This window comes from Mauremys reevesii, linkage group 7 (genome assembly GCF_016161935.1).
Source record: "Mauremys reevesii isolate NIE-2019 linkage group 7, ASM1616193v1, whole genome shotgun sequence".
NCBI lineage: Eukaryota > Metazoa > Chordata > Testudines > Geoemydidae > Mauremys > Mauremys reevesii.
Genome location: NC_052629.1, coordinates 31,510,286 through 31,535,255, shown reverse-complemented (window position 1 = coordinate 31,535,255; position 24,970 = coordinate 31,510,286). Strand labels below are relative to the sequence as shown.

The 24,970-nt window shown below is 43.5% G+C and overlaps 1 protein-coding gene across 2 annotated transcripts; it reads right to left on the bottom strand.

Annotated features, from left to right (window-relative positions):
• Positions 1-1,954: 1,954 nt before the first annotated feature.
• Positions 1,955-23,115, bottom strand: SLC35G1 (solute carrier family 35 member G1). Of its 2 annotated transcripts, none has more exons than XM_039482222.1 (3): positions 22,949-23,115; positions 5,616-5,796; positions 1,955-4,890 (listed from the first exon to the last, which is right to left on the bottom strand). In XM_039482222.1, exons 1-3 carry the CDS (start codon positions 22,956-22,958, stop codon positions 4,131-4,133), a joined length of 951 nt encoding a protein of 316 aa, XP_039338156.1. In that variant the 5' UTR covers positions 22,959-23,115; the 3' UTR covers positions 1,955-4,130. The 2 variants fall into 2 exon arrangements, with proteins under 2 accessions (XP_039338156.1, XP_039338155.1); XM_039482221.1 differs by lacking the exon at positions 22,949-23,115 and adding an exon at positions 11,869-12,137.
• Between the last annotated feature and the right edge of the window lie 1,855 nt (positions 23,116-24,970).

Below are 24,970 nucleotides of genomic sequence, written 5' to 3'. Positions count from 1 at the left end.
CTGTATACTGATGTGCTGAGGTACATCAAGCCCCAAAATCCCTTCCCCAGCTGCAAGCTCACAGAGCCACCACACTCCTCTTTGGACATGCTGACAGTCAAGAGACTTAACTCTCTTGATAGCAGCTATGTAATGGCAAAAATCAATGTTGCACTCTTGCTGCCAGCATTGCCAACCCTGCCACCTTCCAGAGTCCATGACTGCATCCAATTGTGCTTATGGGACCGATGCTGGAGATATATCTTGCACGTTTAGTGGAGTCCCTAACTTGGAGCTGGGAAACAGATTCTCCTGACTGACTAAATGCCAGTCAGCAGAGGGAGAAATTTTGAAGAGACTGACTAGCAAGAAATTAACATTTCCCTAGCAGACAGCTCCTGAACGAAGCTCAACAAGAGATTTCTTCCCACCAAATGGTGATCAAGAGTGGTAAGCCCATCTCATCATGACATGTAATCAGAGGAAGAAGTTTCTATCTATTGCAGAACAACATTTGAGCATTTGGAAGTGGGAAAACATGATTCTAACACAAGGTTTGACAGCAAAAAGCTCATAATTGGCTTGGACGCACACCACCCATCAATGGTGCTACACAAGGGGTTACTCAAACACTATTGGTGCAGTAACTCCCAAAGCCTGTGCAGCACCAGGATACTAGGAGGAAAGAGAACCAGACACTGGACAGGTAGTTTAGTATGCAGGGATTTCAGTTACATGTACATCCCGTTTCTCCCTTATGCACGTTCTTAAAACTCTGGTGCAGAAGTTGGATTTTCTTTAGGGCTTTTCACATCCAGGGTTTATTTGGTTATGTTGGCCTGCTGTACAGTCGCCATATGAAGACTTTTGGGCCACAAGCCTTGAGTATAAATTCAGGCAAGTAAGGCTCTAAGGTTGTAAAGTCCCACTGAAGTCATAGCAGCTGATTTCATTGGATTTTTGCCTAGTAAAATAGCACATGCTCCGGTCAATGCACCAGTAAATATTTAGTCTTTTGACCCTGAATTTTTGTGCAGGATAACATTTTATTTATAATTTTTTCTATTTAGGAGCTACTGAAATCAGTGGTTACAAGTGTCCCATTGATTTCAACAGACCTTTATATGAAAAATTGTATGCAGTAACATTGCATAATATTCCTTAAGAAAAAATTCCTAAGAAATACAGTACATTTGTCCAATTTAATAAAAATGTTTTAAAGGATACTAAAAGATGTTAAACATTAATGCCATGTTTCTAATTTAGAGGCTGGCAAAATAGCACCTGAAATCCAAAAAAATTACCCGATAACTAAGTTTCAACCTGATATAGTTTTAAAGTCTGCAGTATAAGTGCCTAAAAAACAGATATTTGAATGCCCAGTATAACTTATTAAAAGAGAAGCATTTTCAGCAGCTACTGCATTTTAAGGCAGTTATTTTAGCCATTTCATAACTATTTTCTTCAAAACTGTCCATAAAATTTAACTTTTTAACTATAGTTTGAGAAGGAAAAAAAGCATCTGAAATGGGTTTTAAAAAAATCTATTTTGAGGTGCTTCAAAAACCATACAATATTTAAAATTATTTACACTATCAAAAATGAATCTGGGAAGGCAAGCTGTAGATGCCTAAAATCATGCTTTATAAACAGGACAAATAAATATATCAGCACTACTATATATCACTATAATCAAGCTCTTCGTCTCCATGTTGTTTGAGCAACCACCATCTAAAAGATTTTAAAATACAAATGAAGGCATTGCCCTTTTTAAAGAGCAAAAAGTGTTATAAAAGAAATTTGCTTAGCTTGATTCATAAATAAAGTAACACAATATAAGCCCTATCTTGCAAGATAGTGAATGCCTGCAACTCCCACTGATTTCATTGGGAGATGCATGTATCCAGATACTCAACACCTTGCACCATCATGCCCTAAAACATCTGGGACAACAAAAAAATGTGTAGTTCAAACAGACACCAAAACCAGGTTTATTGTTTTCCTTCTTTCTAGACACGCAATATTGTGAGAAAGTTTGGGAGTAATGAGTGTGAACGGTCATGGAGAACCCCAAAGAAATCACACAGCTGTGGACAAAGAAAAATTACTTTGCCAGTTTGCTAACAGATACTAACAAAGGATTAATGAAAATTTCAGTTTTAAGACTGACTAGCTATATCTCATTTACCAAAGACAGTAAATTACACTTAAGGTGAAGGTTTGAACAAGAAAACTTGAGAAAAAGATTTGTTCCAAAGTTACTAAACCAATAAACTGTCTTCAGATCTGCATATTTTCTATGCGTAAGTAAATATTCATATATAAGAAGACAACAAAACCTTTCTTCAGTAATGCAGGCTACTAAATCATATGCACCAATTCAGGGTCAATATAGGATTCAAACATTTTCAACGTCATTTCTAAAAGAGACAACCCTCCATAATACTTATGATTCTGTATTGTTGAAATTGGATGAGTTATATTTTCATCTTTTTAAAAAAGTTTCCTTAATTCCTTTCCCTAGAGTTTTGACCTTGACGTCAACAAAAATGTCAACAAAAGCAGCCTCAAGCCCACAGGATATATTCTGAGGCAATCTTACACAAATATGGCTCATTTCTTCTAGAAGCATCCTAAAGCAGTTTACTAGTGTTATACATGCAGGAATCATTTCACCCAAACCACCGCAGAGTGGAATGCAACAGTTGTTTAACAATTTCTCTCATGAAAGTGATGGTACATGTATAAATATCTGTGCATCAAGATAAGACTATATCCATTATTTTATGTCTGTTTCCACACACAGGATGTATTCTTGCATAAAAGATTTTCCTCTTTCAGAAAAGAGGAAACAATGTAAATGACTGAAAAACTCCACAGGGCACAGTGTACGGGGTCTCAGCAAAGTAAAAATTAAATCCATCTTAAAACTCTATTGGACTGAGACCCACCAGTAGATCACAATCCATTTCGGAAACCACTATGTATTATAGTGATCTTCTCTTCCTGCCCATACAACTGGGAAACTGAACTCTATATTTTAATATTACTGTAGTCATTGCTATCAAAAAGTAGTCTTCAAACATTAAAGATGACATGTGAGGAGTGCAGGGTACATTTTGTATATTCGCCACTATGACGCTGGCTAACCAGTGCTGTTTGTGGAATCTCTAAATACCCTTCATTAGCTAGTGAAACAAGAAATGGGAGGTTTTACAATAAAACTTTAAAACAACATAACTGCAGCCAAGAAAAGTGCAACTTTTTTCACAAAAATACTTTGTATACAAAGTATTAAAAAAAATGAACAGCATTCTGAGAAATTTAAATTAAATACCTAAAAATATAAATAAAATATATTTTTGCATAGACTTAAGAATAGTGCAACTACAGCATAACATTTTGTAGCATAAGTAATGGTCAATTAACAAAGGGCTATATTAACAACCATTTTCTTTCATCACTGAAATTGTAGCAACTAAAGAAGTAGTAAATCAAATGTGACAGTCTATTGGGAAAGTCACTTTAAATTAAAAGTTAGCCTCACATGTCCATTGTACAGAAGCTGGATTATTTTGTTGTTGTTTCTTTTTGAATGGGGCCCTAACTTCTTGCAGCAAGTGTATCCATGAAACTATCACTAAACACTTGTAAGATTAAAAATAAAAAACTTGTGTAGAGTTAAGAAAAATAATTAGACACCACTGCCTTGCTCCTATTCTATTCAGTTATATCTGTAGTAAGTGAATGCAAACTACAACATTAGAATGATAGACTTTTACTCCCACTTTAAAGATGGGTGACCATACAAAGTATAAGAAGTGGAGAATAAGGCCCAAAATGTTTAAGGAGCAACACTAGTTTGTGGGAAAGAAAAATATAAGGTTCTGTAGACAGTTACTTCTACAGCAAGATCTGTGAAAATGCACCAATGCCTTGCTCAGTATGTACACTGAGTAGCATATGCAGAACCAGCTTGTTAAAACATCTGCTATGCTGCTTGAAAGTCATCTGACTCCTTTTCTTGGGGACAATTTGGTAATAGTTAAATAAATGAAATATTTTAAATAAAATATATCTTACTATAAAATATATTTTTCCAAGATTATGATGCTTATCTTTGTTTCTGTGATGAAACAGTGTCTGACTTGCTAGATTTCATTTTCTTTAGCCTTTTTTGAATTGTGTTGCCACTTACGAATGGCAGTTCCAGAGCTACTGGCTACTACACAAAGGGCACCACCCACCGTCCACCAAGTTGGCAGATGATTGAGGAAAAGAATCTGTAAAATAAAAGCGAACACCACATCCATTGTTTTCATTATGGCAACAGGACCAGCCTTCTCTATCTGTAATGCTTTTGTGATAAATATCTGACCCCCCAACCCTAACAGTCCAATTAATATTAGGAGAAATCTATCTGTACCACAATATGGTAAAGTCCATTCATCTATTACAAACAGTGCTACAATGCATTCAATTAATCCAATTACTGCATAATACCAAATAGACAAAAAATAATGCACAGATTTTCCCATCTTTCTTAATATAACAAAAGTTAAAGCTGTTGATACTGCACTTATAATAGCAGCTATTGTTCCTTTAAGATGATTTGTATAACTTCCTTCAATCCCTGAAATACTGGATCCAAACAGAAAAGGAGGTCTTGCAATAAGCACCACTCCAGTGATTGTAAAGAGGGTGAAAAGAAGATCCCAAAGGCTGTATTTTTCCTTGAGAAATATCCAAGCTAACAATGATGTAAAAACTGGACTGCTGAAAGTTATAACAGTGGCATCAGCTAGAGGCATTACTTGGAAAGCATAGTAGAGAAGAATCATTGCACCAGACCCAAGGAATCCTCGAAAGAAAAGAAAAACTCGTTTATCTTTTGGTCCCAAAAACCCTGTTCTGAAAATTAAAGAAAAACAAAGATATAATCACATTGATCTCATTGTCTGATGATTCATAATCTAACATTTAATTACATTTCACTACATTCATACCCTCAAATGAGGGACTTTTCATCATGAAACTGTCAGAATACCTTAACTTGGCTCTCTGCAGAGATTTTTTTGGATTACTGTAACACCCAGAATCCTCTATCAGAATCAAGATCCCATTGTGCTAGGCACTGTAGTACTGCTTGCAAAATGACCCCATTGAAAATAATATAAAGAGAAATCCTATTAATGACTTTCTATTTTTAAGGATAATATCTCAGAGTTTTAGTGAGCTGTTTTTGGAATAATCCCTTCTCCTACTGCTCAGAGGCTCAAAATATTTCATAGAATATCTGGGTTGGAAGGGACCTGAGGAGGTCATCTAGTCCAACCCCTTGCTCAAAGCAAGACCAATCCTCAACAAAATCCCAGCCAGGGCTTTGTCAAGCCTGACTTTAAAAACCCTCAGACATGTTTTCTGAATCTCAATGTCATTAAAACACACAATGCCATTTATTTAGTGAGGTTACAAATATTTCTTGAGACATTTCACATCTTCAATTAAAGCCTGAATTAAAATAATACTTGCAGTCAGATTTACTCTCCAATTTAGTTAATGATAGCTATGGATATAATATTACCTACAGAACATTAGGTACCTCACAAGATTTTGTATTTAGGCACAATACCTACTTGTAGTATATTAAACCAGGAAGAACAAATGTCATTTGGAAAACACATCGAAATGCACTGATTTCCACTGAATGTACATCTTCAATTTTTTTAAGAAATAAAGAAGCCACTGAGAAAAGGAAGGCAGACAATAAGGTATAAAACAGGCCAAGTCCCGGGCAGGTGAATTTCTTCTTTGTTCCTGCAACAGATAATAAATTCCAGTTAGTAACTAATAGTAATTTAGCTAATGGTGGGCTTTTCAGTTGTATTTGAAAATACCATATAATTATCCAAATGATGTAGTTATATGGGGGAAGCAGCAAGGGGTGGGAAGGCAAAAGAAACAGAGAAAACTACCACGTTTATTCATTGTAAGTACATTCCAAGTCACTTGTGTCCGCCACATAGCCCCTTATTAATATTTTCTTAGATATGATGTATAGGAGGTGAAATTCAATACACACTGGCATTACACTCCTTACAAATCACATTTTATTGCCAGCTTATTTGGCTAATATCAAAATATTTGATTGTAATTTGAGAAATTTACTGCATCAGTGGTCCCCAAACCATGGGGCACACAATTCTAAGGGGGCATGGAGGAACATTCAGGGGGGCATGGCGGGGGGAGGGGAAGGAAAGGGGGAGTACCACCCAGTCCTGCTCTGCCCCCAGCTGCACCCCTAGCCCCCGACTGCAACTCTGCTCCTAGCCCCACACCTCACCTCAATCCCCAGCCATGGCTCCACTTCCGGCCCCAGCCCAGCCCCCCAACCTCGGCCCCCAGCCATGGCCCTGCTCCCGGCCCCCTTAACCCTTGTCTGGGGGGAGGGCATGTGAAAAGTTTGAGGACCACTAGATTACATGGATCAGGTTTCTTTCTGACCACTGCTTCAGATTCAAGGCTTACAAAATATAACTGGTTGTGGAAGTATACTGGTTCCTGCCAGGTCATGAAACAGTGAACCTTAAGGCATATATGTCACCTTACTTCATTAAAATTCCAAAGACAAAAATCTTTGTTTAAAAAGCCAGTTAAAGCTGCTAACTGACAACAGTTACCTATCACATTGTCTAAAAAACCTAAGCATTTAAAATCAAGGAAATGATTCATTAAGTATAACATGAAACTTACATTGTCTATATAAACAAACATTCATTATCCTTAACAAGTATAAAGCAACACACATTTCATCATAACACAACCCCCTTAAATCTATTTTATGGATTTCTGGAGTTTTGGGGGTTTACCAATATTTTTTGTAACAGATACTAAAATGGAAAGATTTTTAATTAAAATAATTTTAAAACTGGTCAAGTGTTCCATTGTCATGGTTTTGTTAAACAGTCCTTGCATCTTTGCCAGTTCTATAGACAGAGGAGTTTCATCCCAGTTTGAATTCATCTGATTCCCTCTTCCAGTTTCCCCCCTTAAGAAGGTCCCCAACTCTGCTTCTTTGCTGGTCTTGACGCTCCCTGCTACGTCAGGCACCCTTCAGTGACATTTTTCTCTCTCTTCCTGGTCTCCCTTCATGTCCCCCAGTGATTCACAAAATGGGAAAAGGGGTGGAGATGAACTGCTGGTGACCTCCAACATGCCTCCAGAGAAAGCAGGAGCTCTTTGCAAAATAAGATGAACACTCTACTCACTGAACTGTTAACTGAAGGAAGGTTAGACTCACAAAGATACAATATCAGCAAGGAGTTCTAATGCCATTAGAAGGGAAAACATGATTGTACATATCAAAAAGCATAATATGTTATGGTGTTAAGATAATAAATGGAACAACCACTCTCTAAAAGTAGTTAGCTGTGATTAAAGATGTCTCCTCTTAGATAATGGGGGAGGCAGAGAGGCTTACAGATCTCATGGAGCAGAAGGGACGATGTGGCAGGACACAGCAGAAGGTTGCCTAGCAAGCAACAATCAAAATAGGGATTTGTAATATTTAATTAAGAAAGTTTGTTCACAGCCCATTTTGACCCTCCTTGGGATCATGACTCAAAGGTTGGGACACTGCTCTATATCATCTAAAACAGGGGTAGGCAAACTTTTTGGCCCAAGGGCTACATCAGGGTTGCGAAACAGTACGGAGGGCTGGGTAGGGAAGGCTGTGCCACACCAGATAGCCTGGCCCCCACCCTCTATCACTTCCCACCCCGACTGCCCCCCTCAGAACGCCTGACCCATCCACCCCCTTGTCCCTTGACAGCCCCAGCCCGGGACCCCACCCCTATCCAACCCCTCCCCGCCTCCCTGTCCCCTATCCACACACCCCACCCCTGACAGGCCCCTGATATTCCCATGCCTATTCAACCTCCCCATTCCCCATCCCCTGACCGCCCCCTACCCCCAGAACCTCCACCCCATCCAACTGCCCCCTGCTCCCTGACTGTGCCCTGGGACCACCCACCCCTACCTGGCCCCTGGGATCCCACCCCCTATCCAACCACCCCTGCTCCCTGTCCCCTGACTGCCCCCCAGGACCTCCTATCCCTTATCCAACCCTACGGCTCACCACCCCCTTACCATGCCACTCAGAGAGGCAGGACTGGCTTACTGGAAAGCCTGGGAGGTGGGCAGGCGCAAGCCACACAGCACGGCACGAGTGGCGGGCCAGAGTGCTCCCTCCGTGGCAGTGTGACTGCGGGGGAGGGGGAACAGCAGGGGAGGGGCCGGGGGCTAGCCTCCCCAGCCGGGAGCTCAAGGGCCGGGCAGGACGGTCCCACGGGCCGGATGTGGCCAGCAGGCTGTAGTTTGCTCACCTCTGATCTAAAAGATCGGATTCCAGGCAGGCCTAATGTTTTATGACATTGGGTCCAGGTTTAACAGTTCTTAAGATAGCAGACATTAAAATCAGGTATGAATTGAAGTGGGATAGAGGGAACAGGGAAGGCAAACGATTACCAAAATTATGTCACTTTAAGGTTCAAAATCTCAAGCCACACTAGAGAGGGAAATTAATGACATTTCCAGTTGATTGCAACATTTGTTTTAGCTCTAGTAGCTCATAAGAAAGCAGCCCTTAAAACTGTCACTAATCCCTCTATGCTATTCTGGCACTAGCCCAGGATTTTTAGCAACTGAAGACCAGCATAAATTTTAATCCATGAATAATGTAATTGTCCCCATTGTGCAAGTCAGTCAGTCTCTCTCTCTCTAACACACACACACACACACACGCTTCAAAATTATTGCCTGAGATATTAAAGTAAGGAGACTCATAGTGACCTACAGCTGGAAGAGGAAATCCAAACCCATGTTGGTCCAGGGAGGGAAGCACAAAAACAGAATATCAAATTCTTATTTCCTGCATGGTAGCATGTTTCATTACTACAACAAGTAGAAGTCAACCAAAATAATGGGAACCCTGAAATGAATAGCCAATCAAATTAAAGCAAGAGCAAGAGCTCCCACATCTGGTATAAGTTTGTGATCTGAAGAAAAGAAAGAAAATTTTCTGGGAACTCTTAGCTTTAGTAATCTATCCAGTGTATTATGCATGTCTGAACAATGCATGCCTCCATCATGACTAAACACTGGACTGTCAGAAAAATACAAAGATATCAGAGAACACTAGAACTGAAAACAGTGGTATCTCAGATTACCAAAGCAAGAACTTATGAAATAAGACAGTGCTTCTCAATATACTAAATACTAATAAAATTAAATAAGACCCTCCCTCCCCACACGAGAATTAAAGTTGCTCACGTTTATTTTCTTTCAAAGTACATACCAAAAAGAAAGTACGGTAAGGCAACATTCCTAATAGCAATCTGCAAATATTAACACAGGGTAGGCAACCTATGGCACGCGTGCCAAAGACAGCACGTGAGCTGATTTTTAGTGGCACTCACACTGCCTGGGTCTTGGCCACTGGTCTGCGGGGCTTTGCATTTTAATTTAATTTAATTTTAAATGAAGCTTCTTAAACATTTAAAAAACCTTATTTACTTTACATACAACAATATAGTTATATATTATAGAATAGAAAGAGACCTTCTAAAAACGTTAAAATGTATTACTGGCACGCAAAACCTTAAATCACAGTGAATAAATGAAGATTTGGCACACCACTTCTGAAAGGTTGCAGACCCCTGTATTAACCTCTACCACCATGACACTCAACCACTCCAACAAACATGCTTTCAGTTCAAAAATATTATTGCCTAGCAGCTTGAAAAGCTCCGAGAACTGGGAAAAGAAAGCTTTAAATGACACCTGAGCTTTCTCTACTAGATGTGTAAAGATTTAAACAGAGCAGGTGTTACAGCAGCTTCTAGGGAACTAGTTTCCCTAGTTCTGTTCCCTAATCAGCTCCACTCCCCAGTCCCTTAGACAATCTCCAGCTCTTGTTTTAAGCCCTAGACAGGTACCTCCTGACCCATGCCCCACTCAGTTTTCTTGTAAACTATGAGCATTTACATTTAATATGTCTAAGTCTCACGTGTGTAATTGTTATACTTGCAAAATATATACAAATAAAAATAATGCTTAGTTTACAAAACAAAACTCAATGAGCAGTTGAGAGGTGGCAAGAGAAGGTAAAGGACATTGATCAAGGCCAGAAGGCAGGGAAGGCCAGAAGAACTCCTAACCTTCATGAGAGAGGAGTTATCTGGCAGACCTAAGGAAAGCTGCAGGAATAAGTTTGTGTCTGTGGACTTCCCAAATTCCAGCAGACAAGCTCAGGACATGGACCTTGCTTATAATACAGCTCAGTCAGTTAAGCACCCATCTACAGTAATCATATTCTTAAAGTTAAGCACTTGCATAAGTCTTCGCAGGATCATGGCTAGAGCCCCATGTTTTTCGCAATTGCAAAACAATACAAAAAATGTATAAAATTAAATAAAATGAAAAATTCTCCCACACTGATGGCTCCTGCCCCACAGGGCTGGGCCTAGCTCCCTGCTCTGGGCATGGGATTGCAGCACCACTCAGCTTTGGTCAGGCTGCCCTTTGGTCATCATGATGCTGTGTGTGTGGCACTGTGACCCCATGGGCAGCTTGAGAAACTATGTGAACCTACAGAGCAGGGTGAGTGCAGGACCTCCCACCCCCATCCCTAAAAGAAGCAGGATCTGACCCGCCCATATGAATAAAATGAAAACACAAAAATCCGAAAAAAGAAAAAAAAAGAATTTAATGGGGCTCTAATCAAAATAACCAAATATAAAATGTAAAAATGGCCTCACAGACTATCAGAGAAAATAAAGTGAAGTAAAGTATCTGTATTGCCAATGAAGCCTCATAGTGGAGGCCTCACAAGTATGTGGATTTTCCCTCATACTACTTCATTATAAGCAGAGTATGGTTCAGAAAATATTGCTTACGTGGCCAAAGTTCATTGTCTGTTATCTTTAAGTCATTTTAATTTACTCAGCATTCAAAACTGGCACACACAGTTTACAATCCAAGAACAAATGCCCTCTGCACTGGTTTTCCCCACAAGATAAGCTCTATGGAAGCCAATCTCAGTGCTTGGTAAAACAAAAGCAGAGACTTTGATGTAAGGGGTAAGGCAAGTTCAGCCTTGTTAAATGAACACTGAGCTAGGAACCAGGAATTTCTCAGTCTTCTGGACACTCACTTGCGGGGTGGCCTTGGGCAGGAGAGGTCACTTAAACTGTTTGCGTCCTTGTTTCCCAGCATGTAAAAGGGACGGTGATATTTCTTTACCTGTGCAGAATGCTGCGGGGTCTTGTTAGGGGAGGATCCTAAAGCCCTTTGAACACGAAGCTACATAGTGCTAAGGAAAGCTAAGATGGTGGCTCCAAGCAACCTGACTTCACTTCTTCCTACTTGTACCTTTAACGAATTAAGACTGTTTTAGCCCGAGGGAACGGGACAAACCAGAGAGCATGAAGGAACAGGAGACTTGAGGGCAAGATGTCCAAACGCGGGTAGCTACGTGTCCCGATCCTCACGTGCCATGGGTCGTGGCGGCCCAACCCGGTGGGAAGCCGACGTTGGGCTGCTTCCCAGGGCGCCTGCGGGCAGGGGAGCGCGCAGGGCTCGCTGGCCGTTAGCCCGCACGAAGGCGGAGCAGACAGCGGCCGCGCTGTCCCCGGGCCGGGAGATCGCGCACCCGCCCGCCTGGCACTCTCAGGGGTGCGGCCTGAGGAGCGCAGCCTGCGCCAGGCACCGTGTCGGATGTGCCCCGGTGCCCGCTTCCCCCGCCTGGCGGTGTCCCCCCGAGGGGCGGGGAGCCCACACCGCAGGCAGGGCACAACTTCCCTCCCCCGCCGGGCGGGCTCCCCTCCTCACCGGGCGTCTTCCGTGCCCACGGGAGCCTGCAGCACGGCCGGGATGAGGCTGAGCAGCAGCTACAGCTACAGCCGCCGCCTCCGGGCTCCTGGGCGCCCACCGCCTCCGTGGCGCCCGCCTGGCACTGGCGGTGCTGTCCCGCGCCCCCCGCATCCTCCTCCTCGCTCCGCGGCGGCGCCGGCTCCCGTCCTCCTACGGGGGGAACAGCAGCGCCGCCGCTACCCGGGTGCCGCACCATGAAGCCAGCTGGCAGCTCCCGCTAGCTCTGCTCAGCGCCGCCGGCCGGCCGGCTCTCACACGGCTCCCTGCGCATGCGCTGACCCGGCCCCGACCCGCCCCCTGGGCTGGGGTTTGCTGCAGCCTGCAGGAGGTTTGTATTTGCTCCGGCCCCGTCTCTGCTTGAGGGGCGGCTGCTGGCGCCCAGCTTCCGAAGCAGTGGGCTCGGGGCTCGGGGCTCCCCCCCCCCCGACTCCTAACCCTCGCCTGGGGTATCCTGCCTCCGCGTCGCCGCTTCTCACCGGCCCCTCCCCAGGGGCAGGGCAGCCCGACGCTAGGGCGAGGGCTGCGTGGCAGAGGTTCCTCTAGCGGTAGTTACCGCGGGTTGAACAGGAGGGGGCGCCCTCTCCCCCCCCAGCCAAAGAAGGGAGGGAGCTGCCTGAGGCGGCAATGCCGCGCTTCCCGCGCTCTCCCTTCCGTTCACCCCGGAGTACTGCAGCTGTGCGGCCAGCGCCTTGCTGTGATGTTGGCTGGCGCAGAGGTCTTGGTTGGCCGCTAGGGCGACCACGTCCCTTTCAAGGACATAAAGCAAAACTATGAAAAATGAGGCGAAGCTTATTTTTGAGGGGCAACCGGCAGCGGTCCAGGCAGCAACGTGACAGCTGAGAGTCTGCACAAATGTTTAACTGAGATAATAGTTTAGCTGTCACTTTCTGGTCTCTCAGTCTGCCACTATCACTGTGCAAAATCTATCAGGCACCAACTAATCCAGTTTCTGCACCAATTTGTATGGCAGGCACTTATTTCCACTGTCTCATTAAAAACTAATTGAATGATACCACTGAACAATGATCTCAGCAGTGACTATCATCTTTCAGAGTTCAGAAGTGCTTTTATCTGGTTGAACATGTTATTGTGCATAAATGTGTCCACCAGCATCATCAGATAGTTTCCTCTCCTGACACAATGCTTGCAATTAGGCAGCATTGTGAGTGCACACACATTTCTATCCAATAACGACATGTTTAAAAATTTTAAACGACATGTTTAAAAATTGGTGCAGATCTACAAAGGTATTTGTGCTCCTAACTTCCATTGAAATCAATGGAAGTTAGAAGCCTAAATACCTTTGTGGACCTGGGCCTTTGAGACAGACCTTTTTTCCTCTGTCCTCCCCCCCCCACCCTTCCTTTCCCCAATAGAGGGAAAAGAGCAACTCATGTCCAAGGAAGCCTATGAACAACCCATCTAGCAGCAGAACATAAAGCCACATCCTGAACTACTAAATAACCCAAGAAACCCGAAGAAATCTTAGGTTGAAACACTACAAATCAATCTGTGGCAACTGATGGACAAGAAAAATGGGAGAGCGTTGTCATCTACGGAGCATGACACAAAAAGGCACAAGTGGGAAAAGCACTAAGCTAATTTGTTAAAGAACATATTCAGCACCAACCAGTATGGGAACCCCAGTGCAACGTCAGACACCACTACAGCAGCGGGATCTTCCACTCCCACTTTGGCAGAACTCCAGGCAATACAGGCCTGATTTTGAGATGGGCACCCAGTGTATTTTAATGAGAGCTGCAGGTTGTTGACATCTCTTAAAATGAAGCTATATGGCCCTGATTCAAAACAGAAACTTGCAACCCAATCCAAACCCAATGGGGCTCCAGTACAAGTGTCAGGTTTGGGTCGGAAAACAACCCAACCTTCTTGGGCTTGAGTTGGCTCTCTTACTTCTGCCTGTGTGTGCTGCAGAATTAAATGTGTCAGTGAGTCACAGCACCTCTGCAGCACACAAAGCACAGCTGAGGGCAATGGCCAGCAGGTACAGGACTTGCAGAAGCCATAGGTGCTTCCACATCACCTGACTTGAAGTGATTTCCATTATAATACAGGGCTTACAATTTAGTTCAATGGCTCTCAGCCCCCCCACTATAAAAATTGTTCCAGCATCAGTCAATGCACACACCCACTGCTGTGTTAAACCAACAGGCAGGGTGGTACTGACTCAGGTTCAGGGTGAAGGGTTGGGTTGAAAATGACTTGGTTGGATGAGCGTGGGTCTGGTTTAGATCTAGGTCACGGCTTCAAAATTAGGCTCAAGCAAACTGCTAATTTAAAGCCTTTTAAAATGCATGTTAAGACACCCATTGACTTCAGCAGGCTTTGGATCAGACCAATATGTTTAGTGACTCATTTTATTCTGCTCTCAACCCCAGTATCATTAGATTTCCTCACTATGGTGATCTCTACACATCATATACACTAGAACCCATTTATTTGAGCCTCCATTATCTGGCTCTCTCCATTAACCAAACAACCAGCACATCTGTTAGCCTGAAATTAACAACCCAAAGCCTGTGGTGCTGACTCTGAGAGACCTGATTGAAGAGAAGCCCTGGCTTTCTAATTAGGTACATTCAAGGGGGCTGCTCCTGCAAAAAGGAAACACTGCAGCCATTCAGGAAACATGGTAGTGTTTACTTAACAAGCAAGGGCTTTAATGCTGAAGAGCAGGATTGCAAGATTAAATGGCTCCCAATGGGAAGAGTGGGGAAAGCAACCTTTGCTGAGCCTGACTTCAGGTCTAGAAGTGGGTGATCTCTCCTGCGGCTGCTAGACTGGAGCTGCAACCTCACACTTCCTTAATCCTGAAAGATAAGTAAAGAAAGTTCTTTGTCTGTTATCTGAATTTTTGATTATCCGATCAGGTGCCAGTCCCAGTTAGATTGAAGTTCTGCTGTATTGATACACCAGAATCTCATTATAATCTGTTCTAAAGTGTTTTACTTAAATTCTGATTTCAAACTATGTTCATTAAATAAAAATGTACTTCCTTCAGCTTAGGTGTGTGCATCTTTCCATGTGTGATACTGTGGAGTGCCTCATCTCATCTACAAGCCCCATAATTTACCAAAGCTAATGTGAATAGAAATGTTTTCATGGCTTTTTTATTTAAAAAAAAAGTTAAGACGTTTTAGTGTGGTGGAGAAGGTATTTAACCATTCTCATGCAGTGTTGTGAATTCAATCACCACCAATGTGCTTGAGCATGAGAATCAGGAAGTGAAACAAATTAGAATCAAAGGTAAAATGGAGCAATGTCTGCAACAATCAGGGTCCAGACAATCCAAGGGGAGAATGGAGGGGGAGGAAGGTCTGGACCCTAAAGTCACCAGATGTTCCAATATTCAGGGCTTTGTCTTAAGGATCCTATTACCCCCACACTCCACTGCCCTGATTTTTCACACTTGCTGTCTGATCACCTACTGAACCACCAAAGACTAAGCAATTGATCAACTGGTTGTATACAATGTTATTGTGGATACAAATATGTAAAGTAAGGTCTTTTATGAATGCTTGTAATGTTCTGAACTTGATGGTCATTGTGACCTATGTATACCCAGTGGTTATGAATGCATGTATTTGGGTAGATATAAAACTGTGCTTATAATTTGTGATGCAATAGTCAAGCTCCACCTCACAACAGGAAGGTGGCCAAATGAGCCAGGCAGGCAGGGGCTGCTTCCGCAATCAAATGAGACTAGCTCCAAGCACCTAGAATTATACAACTCAGGAAAAGACTAATGGACCTTCATTTAAGTTAATGGAAAGACACCGAAATGGAAAAGAAGCCCCTGGTCTCAGAAAACCAAGGCCAGGTCTACATTACAGACCTATATCGATAAAACTATGTCGTTCAGAGGTGTGAAAAATCCACACCCCTGAGCTACATAGTTGTACTGACCTTGGTCCCCTCTGCCCCCCGCCCCCGTAAACAGTGCTATGTCAATGACAGAGCTTCTCCCACTGACACAAACCACCTCCCTGAGAGGCAGTAGCTAACAATGCTGATGGGAGATATTCTCCTGTCTGCACAGGAGCATCTTCACTTAAACAGGGCAGCAGCTGCCGATGCACCATTGTAAATGTGGACCTGCCCTAAGAAAAGAGGGAGTTTTCCCCTCTCTAAATAACCATGAATAATTATGCAAGAAGAATGAGGGGGGAAGGAGGAAAAAATCCTTTTAAAAGAAAGGTTGTGGCTGAGGGTTTTTTTTTAATCAAGGAAAAAAAGGGACAATCTCGTGGCAGGGTGTGACGTTCCCCTCTGGTGTTATCTGGACTGGTGATCTGCTAGGTCACTCCAATCCTTGAATCTGGGAGCCAGCCTTACCCTGCTCTGCTGTGAGAACTCCTCCTCCTGGGCTGTTCACGCACAGCTAGGCCCTATGGCATGTAAGCTGCTCCCAGCTACTTGCAAGCGAATGACACTAGCTAATATCCCCGGCCCCGGACATGACCCTAGGAACCTCCATCTTGCAGTGTCCAGTTATGCTCACTGGGTGCTGCAAGCTTATATGACTTTGTCAATTTAACAAAGAAATTGATATGTACTAGGCTTGTTATCCCCAGGGGAGTCTCTCACACGCTTCAAACCAAACGCACTGCTTCAGGTAGAATAAACAAACATTTATTAACTATAAAGAGAGATTAAGTGATTATAAGTCAAAGCATAACAGGTCAGGCTCAAATGAAATAAAAGCAAAACTCATTCTAAGCTGATCTAAACACTTTCAATGCCCTTACAAACTGATGCTTCTCACCGCAGCCTGCCTGGTTGCTCTTCAGCCAGGCTCTCCCCTTTGATCAGTGCTTCAGTCACTTGGTGTGGTGTCTGTAGACGTAGGTGGGAGAGAGCATGGCAAATGTCTCTCCCTTTTATCATGTCCTTTCTTCCCTTTTGGCTTTGCCCCCCCACCCTTCAGAGTCAGGTGAGCATTACCTCATCACAGTTCCAAACTGACCGAAGGAAGTGGGGGTGACTCCCTGGAGAGTCTAACAGATTCTTTTGTTGCTGCCTAGGCCAGCGTCCTTTGTTCCTGTGAGGCTGGGCTGAGTTCGTCCCATACCTGCCCTGAGGAGGTGTGAACTGCCCCTCTGCTCTTGGAGAATTTTTGCCTGGGCTTATTTTAAACCATGAGGATACATTTTCAGCCTCATAACTACATACATGAAATTATAACCTATAACATTACTATAACAACGATTACTATAACATCACTATAACAACCATGCTCAGTGCATCATGAGCCTTCTGAAGACACCCACCATGACAAACTTTGCATTGGCTACCACACAATCATTTTATAAAGATAACATGAGGGTGTAGGGTGTTCTCCCGAGGTACAGAGTGTCACACAGGGTTCTGTCTATGAATACTGGATCCACCCTAGGGCTAGGACCATCATTTGAGACACAAATTAATTTATAGATGTGCCAGAGTTAGTACCAAATACTGCACTGTAGGAGGAGATTCAAGGACATGTTCTCTCTGCCCCAACTTCCTGGGTTCATTTTAAACAGGAGCATCTCAGGGCAGTGTTTTGTTTATGCCAAGATATAGAAAGCATTCTATTTGCTGCCGGTCAAGTTCCCAGTAAAACTGCCAGGCTTGTCTCATGTCAAAAGCTTCCAAAGTCTATTTGTAAAACACAGCCCTCTCTGATGAAGGGGGGGGGGGGGCATTTCCAGAATGTTAGGGCAGTGCAGCTGCCCAAAGTAACCAGCAGTCAAATATAATTTACAGGCAGGGTGCCCCAGACAGGAAAGACATGTAGATGCATGAAATATATATTACAAGTCAGCTTTATATGCAGCCTTTAAAGTGTATATAAAGCCTTGTCTATACTAGAGAAACTTATTGTTCTAAGAACTGATTGCTCTCAGCACATTGCCACTGTCCTAGGGTCTCACCCCCACTTTGAGCTTGTGGGTTCAAAGATGGGGACCCGCATGTATTCCCCCACCCTAAAATCCTAGGGTAGGTCTCCTTCGCTGCCACCAGTCAGGTTAAAAGTGTCTGACACACTGCCTGTCCCCCAAGCTTCCCCTGGGGAACACAGATTCAAACCCCTTGAATCTCTACACACAGGGAAGCAGCCCACTTCCCCCCCCTCTCTCTCCTAGCCACTTTGGAGAGATATACACCGAGTCAAATCCTTGACTCAACACAAAGAGGGACTCACTTCCCCCCTCCCCTTCCCTAGTCCTGGAAAGAGATACCTGATTCAAACTGCTGAATCAAACCCAGGAGGAACTGTCTCTTCCTCCCTCCTCCCCTTCCCCTGAATTTCCACAAGAGAAGGAATTAACCAAGTGCAAAGAAAAGAAAGAATTTATTAAAGAATAAAAAGAAAATACAGAATCTCTATGAGCCCAAGCTGGACACTCATAGGGTATAACCTTATCAATCTCTGGAGAGAATCCCCTCTCCCCCTTTCTTTCTCAGTGAAAGCAAAGTAACAGCAAACAGGAATAAAGAATTTCCTTTAGCAAACACACAATTGCAAATATAGAAAACTCCTCAAAAGACTAATTCGCCTTTCTAATTAATACTCACTATTAATTAGTAGAAACTACTCCAGGAGAACTTGGAGACATGACTGGTCTCTTTTAGATTCAAAAGAGTTCCTGAGACAAACAAAGAAAACACAGACAAAAGCTTCCCTCCACAGAGATTTGAAAAAATCTTCTCTGATTGGTCCTTCGGTCAGGTGGTCATCAGGTACTGTATGTTAACCCTTTACAGGTAAAAGAGCCCTTAACCCTTAACTATCTGTTTATGACACGCCCCCCAAATCGCCAACAGTGGGAACTACTGGTGGTGATTTCCTCCTAGAACTGTAAAATAAACAGATAAACAAAACACATGCACTATTACATATACTACTAAGTATGTAAACAAGATATTTGACACTGAAGAACACTTTGTATGCATTTGAGCGGACATACTTGGCAACGTCCTTGCCCATCCTCCCAGTGGAAGGACTTCCCCAACCTGTCTTTGGTTGTGTTCACCCCAGAATGACCACTGGGATGTTATGGCCCAAGCTTAAGAGCTTGTACCGGTACTTAGTTGGAACTACCAACTGTCTTTGAGGATGGTGGCCTTGCTGGTGTTTCACCAGAAAGAATGTCCTTATATAAAAGTCCTTGTTTTACAACCAACCGGGATCGGTTAGTAGAGCTGAGAGGCGGTGGGTTGCTGCGTGCCGCCGCCCATGCTTTCTTGAGGCTGTCAGCTTCCTGCTCTGCTTGGAACTGTTCCCTTGAGGCGGGAGACACCAGTTCCTCTGGAAGCGATGTAGGTGATGAGGTTGTTTCCGTTGACTGTGAACCGCTCCCCGCTGGTGCACAAAGTGTCATTTCAGGCTCCGGCTGAGCCTCTTGGGTAGGGTTGTCTGCTGGTTTTTCCAGTTCAGGCCCGTTGTCGCCCTCTGGCAGTGGAGTTGTAATAGCTGGCGCCGGTGCTGGTGCTGGTTGCTCTTCCAGTTCCGGTTCTGGGACTGGATGTACTATGGCTGCTGTAGGTGTTGGCCTGGGATCCGGTTCCACCACCTCTGTCTGGGTCTCTGGTAACAGACGGGGTCCCGGTGGATGGCTCAGGAACAGGGATGGGTCCGGCAGCTCGTCTGGCTTGGCTGCGTGTAACCACTCCCTCTGTTTTTTGCTGTTCAATGTGTCGGGCCAAGTTGTTCCCCAGTAGCATGGGGATGGAATAATTGTTATAGACAGCAAAGTCCACTTTCCTGACCAGTCCTTGTACTGGTCAGTAGGAATGCTGTACCCATGGCAGGTCCTTTTAAAATTTTTCAAGAAGGCCTCAGTGTTCTCACCTGCCATGTAGGTGGGAAATTTCTTGGGATGGGGAACAGTGCCTTTTGGTGCTGGCCACACCCCTCTGCAGTCAGTGAACTGGTTTCCCCAATTCCTAACCCTTTCTATTTCCAAAGAGACTGAATAGAAAAGAAACAAAAACTTTGTATTTGCATTTGTGTAGCTGCTGTTTGCTGATATACTGAGAAGACCAAAAAAAACCTGGTTTGTCCTGTTTCTAGCACTTGCTAAGTACCTCACAGTGGGGGTCCTTTCTAACAAGCCTCCTAGAAAAACTTGCACCTCTTTCCTAGCTGTTTTTAAGCGGAGAGAAAGAAAAAAGAAAAGAAGAAGAAAAAAAATCCTTTTCTAACACAGCCCGTTAGAAAATCTTATTTCCCCCAGCTAAACCCAGCTGTAAATCTGTTTCCAAAAAAAAATCTTCCTCTCCTTCTGAGCTGTGGTACTAATAAGCCCAGCTGACCGGCTGGTGCTACTTAGTACCTGCGAGAAAAGTCTAGTAAATCCTTTCAGGGATTTGTATTCCCTGGCTCCAGAGGATTTCAAAAGACACAGGGAAAAAAAATCTGGCTGGAGGGTTTCTGTCTCCCCCCCCCCCTGCAAACCTGTTTTTCCCACTGGATGGGAATGTACTTTGTCGAGCACTTCCCCCCACCTTAGGAATCCTGAGTGATACCTGATATCACAAAGGAAGGACACACCTCTAGGGAAGAGTTTTTCCTCAGCATAGCCAGCAGAGAAAAAAAACTCCTTCTAACCCTGAAAACTGCTTCAAAACTGCCTTTTCCTCAAGCTGCCTGTCCAAGCAACAAGAAAGAAAAACTGCTTCCAACAAAGCCTGCTGGAAAACTTAATTCCCTCCAGCCAACCTGGCTGAAACTGCTTCTAACAATACCAGTTAGAAAAGGAATACTTGTAAACTCCTTCTTCTCTCAGGTTGCTTTCCTGCTCTAGAAGAAGAGAATAGCTCCCTTCAGCGTAGCCCAGCTGAAAAAACTCCTTGTAACAATGGGTTCGAAACTCCGCTGCCACCATGTCCTAGGGTCTCACCCCCACTTTGAGCTTTTGGGTTCAAAGATGGGGACCCGCATGTATTCCCCCACTCTAAAATCCTAGGGTAGGTCTCCTTTGCTGCCACCAGTCAGGTTAAAAGTGTCTGACACACTGCCTGTCCCCCAAGCTTCCCCTGGGGAACCCAGACTCACTCACAGAGGAGGAACCTTCCCCCTCCCTTCTCTTCCCTCTTTCCAGCCTGCTCCGGAGAGAGAGATACCTTGATTCAAACTGCTTGAATCAAACCCAGGAGGAACTGTCTCTTCCTCCCTCCTCCCCTTCCCCTGAATTTCCACAAGAGAAGGAATTAACCAAGTGCAAAGAAAAGAAAGAATTTATTAAAGAATAAAAAGAAAATACAGAATCTCTATGAGCCCAAGCTGGACACTCATAGGGTATAACCTTATCAATCTCTGGAGAGAATCCCCTCTCCCCCTTTCTTTCTCAGTGAAAGCAAAGTAACAGCAAACAGGAATAAAGAATTTCCTTTAGCAAATATAGAAAACAACTCAAAAGACTAATTCGTCTTTCTAATTAATACTCACTATTAATTAGTAGAAACTACTCCAGGAGAACTTGGAGACATGACTGGTCTCTTTTAGATTCAAAAGAGTTCCTGAGACAAACAAAGAAAACACAGACAAAAGCTTCCCTCCAGAGATTTGAAAAAATCGTATCTCTGATTGGTCCTTCGGTCAGGTGGTCATCAGGTACTGTATGTTAACCCTTTACAGGTAAAAGAGCCCTTAACTATCTGTTTATGACAGCCACCTTGATCACAACCCCCCTGAAATATCTTGGTGTTGACTCTACTAGTGATCACTCATGGCTATAGGGCACATATTTCAGCTCCCTGACCTCCAGTCACTAAGCCTGGCAGAAGTTAGCAGGGGCGTACTCTAACTTCCACCACTTGTGTAATTTCCAGAGCAAAGTGGTCTTAGTAGATCAGATAATCTGTCCTGCAGCACAGTGCCCTGCAAACCTCCACCACGACAGCAGCCGCCTTGGATTTCCTTAACCAAACTGCTTTCCATATAGCCATTAGCAACTGGGGGTAGCCATCTTTCATAGGGCTATCACCACCATCTTTTCTATATGAAGCGGGACTCTCATTCTGTTGGTTTGTAGTTGCAGTTTTAGGTCAGGCTCAACATGAGTTCCTGGAAAATTTACTTCCATATCTAGAATTTCTGCAGCCATTGCTTATCATCATAGGTCTTGAGGATAAATGTCACCAACAACCTGTCACCTAGATACAGAACCAGCAATGCTACTTCACCCAGTAAAACTTCTCCACAAGTACAGTAGAGTCATCTGTTTTCTTGGTAGCTATGTTTGCTTACCTGCTTGGTGAGCTCCTGGTCTCAGTCCCTGTCTCTCTAAGGACACTACCTCAGACTCCTTGTAGTGGCTTCTCAAAAATTCCAACATATATTTTACCCTTATCCAACAGAAAAGTTTATTGCTGAGCATTTCTCCTGATCTCCATGGTCATAAAGTGGTACAGGCAATAAAGGAATTTTTCTGTGGGATTGTGGGAGTTTGTCCTCTGTTCTCACCGTTGTCTTGGGCACCAGGCCTTTTGGAATCCCCTACATAGCACTGCTTCTGGGAGCTGTAACATGAATTGTGGGATAGGTACCCAGACAGCACTGAAAGTGGTTTAGAACAGCACTTATGTGGAAGCATGGCAAAACTGCAAGGGTTACTAAACTTGTAACTTATTCAGTATGGCTAATGTTGACGCAATGAACTATTTGTGCTTACACTGGTACATTTTAACAGGCTTAACTGAAAACAGTTCAGTTCTCTATTGTAGACACAGATATACTGGGAGGTGCCTTCACAATTGTATAAGTGAGTGATACATGTTTTATCAGAGTTAGATTTCATTATAACTATGATAATGTACATTATGAAACATTTCATTAATGCTGATAGCCAATGTTAAAGGTCTTTAAAATTAAATAATTTTTCTTGTTTCTTGTCATTAACACCTGAGATTATTCAAGTTGAAGGAAATTTTAAAAGTCTAATGTACTTTTTACCCTATACGCTGCCCCCCCTTTTTTTTGCATTTAATTTGATTTCAGAATTAAGACAGACAAGTCAGTTTTACTTACTCTTTCTCATGTGCTAGAGTCAAATACCAGGATGTCACAGTCCAAGACAGGCCAGAGGGCAAACCAGGAGTCAGATGGCAGTTAGGCTAGGCAAGGCCAGGTTACCAGGAAAGCAGGGTCAGGTAGTGCAAGTGAATGAGTCCAAAGCACAAGGAACCAGTTATATGGACAACTTCCTAATCCTCTGCTTGTTTTAAATAGAAGCTGGGAACCAATCAGGATTCCCAGTGTTCTGCCAGTCAGAGGCCAGGACTGAACTCCCCTGTCAGAGTTCTATTCTAGCAACTGTTGGCAGATCACTGGATAGCAGGCCAGAACTTGCATGTTCCTAAGAGCTCTGTTCACTAGAGTTCAAGGCCTGTGGTTGTAAGAGTTTCAAAAATAATAGGGCAATATTTACATCAAAACATAAAGAATTAATGTAATATTTGAATTCCTTTAAAAATGCTACTTTTTTAATAATTATTTTAACAAGACTTCTATTTTTGGCTTACATCACCAGACAGGATCTTTTTTAAAATGAGTGTTAAAAACAAGAGATGCTGTACTTTGGCACAAAGAAAGTAATGCAATAAATAAGAATACCTTACTTCTATATAGTTCCTTTCATTCTGAAAAATCTCAAAGTGATTTAACAACAATATATACAGGAATTACTTTGCCAACTAAAAATGCAGCCAGCTCTTAGTACAATATGAGACTACACAGGATTTCTATGTACCAGGTTATTATTATTAATGATTGTTATTTGTATTACTGCAGCACCTAGAAGCCCTAGTCATGGACCTGGATCCCACTGTGATAGACACTGTAAAAACACAGGACAAAAAAGCAGTCTGAGCCCCAAAGGATTTTCAATTTTAGACCATGTCTACACTAGCGAGTTTACAGTGGCACAGCTGTATCGATGCAGCTGAGCTGCTGTAAGATTGCTTGTGTAGATGTTCTATGCCGATGGGAGAGAACTCTCCCGTCGACATAATAAAACCACTTCAGCAAGTGGTAGTAGCTATGTCAATGGGAGAAGCTTTCCTGCCGACATAGCACTGTGCACACTACCATTTATACCAGCAAAATGTATGTCGCTTAGGAGTGTGTTTTTTCACACCCCTGAACGAAGTAAGTTTTTCTGACATAAGTGGTAGTGCAGACATGGCCTAAGCCCGGGCTACACTAAAAAGTTAGGTCAACCCAGCTACATTGATCACTCAGTGGTGTGAAAAATCCACACCCCTGTGCAACATAGTTAAGACTACCTAACCCCTGGTGTAGACAGTGCTAGATCGACAGAAGAATACCTCCTCTTGGGGAGCTGGATTACCTATGCTGACGGGAGACTCACTCCCATCAGTGTAGGGAGTGTCTATACTGAAGTGCTACAGAGGCACAGCCCTTAGTAGAAGACAAGAGACAACAGTTAGATACAGACTGACAGAGGGGGAATACAAAGAAAACAATGAGACAATATTGATCAGCATCAGAAGCAAGCTCCCCACACACCAGGACACACCGTCTCAAAGCAGCACCAGACCCTGACAGAACAACAGATGCAAAACCTGTAGATGTATTTCCACTATTACGATGATCACCACCACCCCCAACCCCCCCACAACACTCCTTTCAAGATCCATTGGTCCTACACATGCCTGTCATAACATGTGGTATACCTCATCCAATGCACTAAATGAACTTTACAGAAAAATGATAAAAGACAAAAACACATTACCCGAGGGTGAACAGTTTTCACAAAATGATCACTCTGTATCTGACCTCCTAGCACAGGCACTGGCTTCTAATTTTCCCCAGGGGTGCTCAACCAGGCCCTGCTCCACTCCACCCCTTCCCTCAAGGCACCATTCCCACCCCTGCCCTGCATCTTCCCTGCCTCTTTGCCTGCTCCCCTGAGCGCACCCTATCCCCACTCTTCCCTCTCCCGCCCAGCATCTCCTGCACACCACCACGGAACAGTTGTTCTGCAGTGTGCAGGAGGTGCTGGGAGGGAGGGAGAGGAGTTGATCCGCA